At 61.9% G+C, this 5,553-nt stretch overlaps 1 protein-coding gene across 1 annotated transcript in view; it reads left to right on the forward strand.

Moving 5' to 3' along the window:
- Positions 1-25: 25 nt before the first annotated feature.
- The window catches only part of PCSK7 (proprotein convertase subtilisin/kexin type 7), a 22,709-nt gene continuing 17,181 nt past the window's right edge, over positions 26-5,553 (forward strand). Inside the window, exons 1-6 of the mRNA XM_006030325.3 lie at positions 26-1,566; positions 1,659-1,793; positions 2,304-2,469; positions 3,793-3,883; positions 4,584-4,638; positions 4,764-4,902. Of these exons, the coding sequence (XP_006030387.1) occupies positions 1,069-1,566; positions 1,659-1,793; positions 2,304-2,469; positions 3,793-3,883; positions 4,584-4,638; positions 4,764-4,902 (1,084 nt within the window). The 5' untranslated portion in view covers positions 26-1,068. The remainder of the gene's footprint in view (positions 1,567-1,658; positions 1,794-2,303; positions 2,470-3,792; positions 3,884-4,583; positions 4,639-4,763; positions 4,903-5,553) is intronic.

Below are 5,553 nucleotides of genomic sequence, written 5' to 3' on the forward strand. Positions count from 1 at the left end.
CGTGGCTTTCCCGGTGCTGAACGCGGCCCCCGCGCCCCGCAGCGCTCCCCTGCTCTTGCCCCTCCTGCGCCGAGTCCACGAGCCCGCCGGAGCCCGAGGGGGGGGGAGCTGCCTTTGCCCTTTACGGCCTTTGCCCTGGGGAGCGCGGGGGCGCGTCTGCACGCAGGAGTCGCCCCGCTGCTGTGGTTAAACCAGTTCCCCTCCCCGCTGACGCCCAGCCCTCGCGGATGTGGGCAGCGAGCAGCGCAGCGCAGCGCAGCGCTCTTCCTGCTGCCACTTCCCCGCGGGCCCTTTCTCTGCAGGTGTCGCGGGCGCGTCCCAAAGCCCAGGCCACAGGGCTGGCTCTGCTAATAGTTAACTGCACGCAGCCGTGGGAGGACGCGGCGCCCAGGTGGCAGCAGGAACCAGGAAGGGCCGGCGGGGAAAGGAGATGAACCCTGAGCTCGCGTGACCTTCCTCTGCCTCACCTGCTTACGGCGGGAGCGGCTTTGCCCTGATCGCCAGCCCGAGGCTGTGTCTGCCGCTCTGAGCTCCCTTCCCCCGGCACCTTGGGCCACGAGGGAGGCCCGGGGACCGGGCACTCGCAGCGAGGCCGCAGGGGGGGAGCAGGGCCCCGTGACGCGGCGGTCGAGCAGTCAGACAGATTATCCCTTTCTTCTGCCCGTCAGCAGCATCCGCAAGGAACAGGACAAGGGGCCGTTTGCTGTGGCCAGCTTGGGGCTGAGGGTGTCCAGGCTGGCAGCCGTCTCCCGGGCCCCCAAGGGGACGCTGAACAGTCAGATGCCAGGTGCCACAGCCAGCACTGCTGTACAGGGCACCGGCTAAACCACAGTGCAGGAGCTGCCTGGACAAAGAGCAGGAGCCTGCCTCTTCCAGGAGGGTAGAAGTCACAGGGCTCGCAAGCTGTGTCCTGGCAGCGTGTTCAGGGAGAGCGTCCAAGTGGGCTGTGGGACATCGTGGTCGGGAATCCTGGCCGTGTGCTCGCTGGGGGCCTGCCCAGGCCCGTGCTTCTCTCAGCCAGGGTGTAAAGGGCTCTCTGCCTCCCTCTCTCTGCAGCCCGTTTGTCTGATGCCGCATTGGAGGTGGCAGGTGCCACTATGGAGCGTGATGGAGGCCACACTGTGTATCCGCACGTGCCTTTGGCTGACTGCAGCCGCGATGCCCTTGCTGATGCCAAATGGACTTGCCCACAGTGCAGAACTCGAACCTGGAGCTGAGACCTGGGGGAAGGCCCGAGGCTCCGGCGAGCTCACCTGGGCAGTGAGCCTCAACGTGCCCGAGGGGGCCTCCTTGTCCGAGGAGGAGCTGGTGCGGCAGGCAGATGACCTGGCCAGGACCGCCGGCCTGGTGAATGTGGGCCGTGTCGGGGAACTGCGGGGCCATTACCTCTTTGCCTACCAGCCGGCCGGGCGCATGGATCAGAAGCCGGAGGCAGTGCGGAGAGCCGTGGAGGCTTTGTTTGCACAGCACGATAGCGTGCGGTGGCACTCGGAGCAGAAGCTGCTGAAGCGCTCCAAGCGCAGCCTGCACTTTAATGACCCCAAGTACCCCGAGCAGTGGCATCTGGTGAGTCATCCCCAGCCAGACCTGCCCTGCTGCTTGGGACCTCCAGCCCTGTCCGACTTTCCCTCATCTCTCGTTTTCTTTTCGGTGTGCAGAACAACAGGCGGAGCCCGGGGAAGGACATCAATGTGACGGGCGTGTGGGAGCGCAACGTGACGGGCCATGGCGTGACAGTCGTGGTAGTGGACGACGGCGTGGAGCACACTATCAAAGACATACAGCCAAATTACGTGAGTACCCAGCTGCCCAGTCTAAGGCACGATGCCCCGGCAAGGCCTGAAATGAGACTTGGTTTTTGGGCAGAGCTTGGCAGGAGCCAGCCTTGGCCCCTTCACTTCTGTGCCCGAGGTGGAGGCTGCTTAACTCTCCAGCCCTCACGGTAAAAACCAAATGAGCGGAGGTCATGGGCCCAGTCATCATTAGGTGACGAAAGGAAACTGGCAAGGACGGAAAGGACGGTGCCTTGAAAACCCGGGCGGCGCTGGAAGCTCAGCAAGCTGGCTGGGACAAGAGGGAGGATGAGGAGGCATTGCTGGATGCCGAAGCATCTTTGAATTGGACCCCCCGACATGAAGAGGGGCCCAGCGCTGACTCTGGCTACACCTTTTCTGCAGGGATACATACGGGTGTTCGGGCACGAGGCCGCGTGGACCTTGCCTCTGAGTTCCTGAGGCTCTTAGTATTAAGTCCTGCTTTCCCCAGAGGAAGCCTCTAACCAGGGGTGGTGGGTGTGTTCTCAGAGCCCTGAAGGCAGCTATGACTTGAACTCCAATGACCCCGACCCCATGCCCCACCCAGATGAGGAGAACGGAAATCACCACGGGACACGCTGTGCCGGTGAAATTGCGGCCGTCCCCAACAACAGCATCTGCGCCGTGGGCGTGGCCTACGGCAGCCGCATTGCAGGTGATGTTATCTGAGGCCAGTGGCTTTTTGGTCCTCTCCTGTGCTCGCTGAGTATTTTTCCCTTATCTCGGGGTGAGGGGTGGGGCTTGGCTGGCCTCTGCTGGCATCACTCCTGTGTCGCTGCCATCCTGGAGGGCCTGGAAAAAGTCCAGCTGCCATGGTCTGAAAGCCACTGTGTCCCTGCTTCCCCATGGCACGAGAAACACCTCCCCTGGTGCCATGTGACACTGCCCAGGCCATGTGAGCTCTTGCCTGCCTCAAACTCCAGCCGTGCAGCCAAAAGCTTCCTCTTTGGTTGAAACATTCCTTAGATAACACGGCCCCTGGTGCAGAAACACGTGCAAAACAGTTTGTCCGCAGCATCAGTCCTGCACCACGTGCTCCTGGGGAAGCCAAGTGCTTTCCCATCCCCTGGACAGTCCTGGCACTGCCTCGCGCTTGGTCTCGAAGGCTCCTTGGCTTGTACATGGGCCTGGCTACATCAGGAAGCCAGTTCCAATTGCCTCTACCCTTTGGCTGCGGCGGCTGCAGAACCGTGGACTCCCTGCTCCACGCTGCACCCCCTTGAAGCCCAGCGCCTCGGCTCAGGGTGCAGGTGTCCCTGTGTCCAGCAGGTGGTGCTGTTCTCCTTAGAATAACCCCATCCCATTTCGCAACCCCGGGGACCCCCTTCAGTCCCACAAGATCCCAAAATGCTTTGCGGACTGTACACAAAGAGACCCCTTCGTTTGCTGCCTGCATGCAGCTGTGTCTGGGGAGGAATACCGCAGCTCTTTGACAGTGCATGGTGCCACAGTACAGAAGTCGGGCCCAGAAGACAAGGGGGTTGTGCCCAGCTGAAGCAGAGGAGGGGGTGGGAACAGCACTGTGTGAGCTGACTGGTGTCCGGGAGGCCTGAGCACACAGCCGTGTTCTTGCACAAAGCACCGGGGCTTTTTGAGTCCTATGGAGGCCACACGTGACATCTTTCATCTCACCTGAGTCCCCTGCCCCACTTCTCCATCCCACTACTGCCCCAGCCCACAAGCCAAGAGCAGGTCAGCAAAATAGTGCGCGGTGACCTAGCAGCTACCAGGAGCACCCCGTTTCCAGACCCACTCCTCCCTGCTTCCTCGTGCTGCGCTGGGGGGATATGACTCGTTAGTCTGGTCCCTCAGTTCGCCAGGCCAGGATGAGCCCATGTGGCTCGTACGTTAGTGCTGATCTGCAGACAGCAAACCCGGAGAGCCAGTTCAGTCTGGCTGAGGGGGAGCGTGCCCCAGCTGCAAACCTGAGGAGGCTTGTTCCTGCTAATTGTGACACTAATGGTCTTTTGCTGCACAGGCATCCGGGTGCTGGACGGGCCTCTCACCGACAGCATGGAGGCCATCGCGTTCAACAAGCACTATCAGATCAACGACATCTATAGCTGCAGGTGAGCCCTGGCCTCAGGCTGTGGGGGAGGCAGGGGCTGCCACAGCGTAGCAAGCTGGTTGGGAACAGCAGCGTGGCCTCTGCGCCCATGGGGCCAGCCAGAGCCTGCTGTGGGGAGCGCTGGCAACGCCTGGGCTGTGGTTTGTCTGCAGTTGCCAGGCTGCTGCCGCCTTCCCTCCAGACCCGCTCCCACCCGCCGCCTCTGTTTCCAATTAGCAGCTCAGCCGCGAGGCACCAAGATCAACAGCACCGCCCTTCGTGCACTCGCTCCTAACACCGAGCAGGCAGCATGGGGCCAGCTTGCTCTGCCCCAGATAGCTTCTGCTGGGCCTGAGGACAGCAGTAGTAGAGGGGCCACAGACAGGGAGACCCCAAGGGTGACAGGGAGAATTGGCAGGTCTCTGGTGCCCTTTGCAGAGGGGTCTTCAGACATTAATGAAAGTTCTGTACCTTCCTGTGGCAAGGATGGCTCAGGGTTGTTGCCCCTACCTCGAGGAGGGGGTTGGAGTGCAGAGGAGGGCCATGAGCTCTCAGGATCATACAGCAGAGCTGGGGGAAGGATCCAGCAGCCCTGGTCCCTGCTATGCTACTTCAAGCAGCAGTGGCCATGGTATGCATCCCAAGGGCAGTCTGTGGGCCGCGGTTTCGGGGCCTGCTCAGGGTTTCACACAGTGTGACGGGTTCATGTTGTTTTTCCACAGCTGGGGCCCTGACGACGATGGCAAGACTGTGGACGGCCCTCATCAGCTGGGAAAGGTAGAGTGGAACGGGGTCAGCCCCTCCCCACCCCCTCCCCGGTAGGGACAGGCTGGAGTGGGGCACATCAGCCTCCTGGGAACGTGCTCGCGAGTGGTGACGCCTCCCCCCACCCTCCTCCACAGGCCGCCTTGCAGCATGGGGTCATTGCTGGTCGCCGAGGCTTTGGGAGCATTTTTGTTGTGGCCAGTGGCAATGGGGGACAGCACAGTGACAACTGCAACTATGACGGCTATGCCAACTCCATCTACACCGTCACCATTGGTAACTGGACCTGCGGGCCTCTCGCGTACCTGGCTCCCTGGGCCTGGGGGCGGTGTCCTGAAGGGGCGGCTTTGCTCCCCAGCGTGACACCCCAGGGAGCTAAGGTCAGGGTCCCCCATACAGCCTGGATGGCCGTGGCTATGACTGCTCCACGGGCTCTGCAGAGGCGGGGGGCAGCACTTGAGCTGAGCAGCACTTGTTCTGAGCCAGATAACTGAGCAAGGCCCCTTCCGGTCCTGCTCCCTCCCCTGGCGGCACTGCTCAGCAAGGGTGGCCGGAAGCTTTGTTGCTCATCACACCTGCCTGGGGTCTGTGCCTTGCCCAGCAAGCTAAGCACACCTCCAGCAGGTGCCAGCACCTTAGAAGTCCTGTTCCACCGAGGGCCCCTGAGATGGCCTGGCTGGCAGTGCTGGACCGTGATACAGGGTGGTGGGTGGGTGGCTCTTGGCCCACATCAGGGGAAGTTCTGCACCGTGTATCAGAGGAGCTGCAGGGGTCGACAGTCTGTTGGGGAAAGCAGAGTGACACAGCAGAACTGCCAGCCAGGAAAGCACTCACCCAGGTCCGGCTCCATTCCCTTCCTTCCCTGGGTCCATCCTCATTATGCCCCTGTCTCTGATGAAGCTGTTGGGCTGGAAAGTGCTTGTAGCA

The sequence above is a fragment of the Alligator sinensis genome, unplaced genomic scaffold, assembly GCF_000455745.1.
Source record: "Alligator sinensis unplaced genomic scaffold, ASM45574v1 scaffold1626_1, whole genome shotgun sequence".
Taxonomy (NCBI): Eukaryota; Metazoa; Chordata; order Crocodylia; family Alligatoridae; genus Alligator; species Alligator sinensis.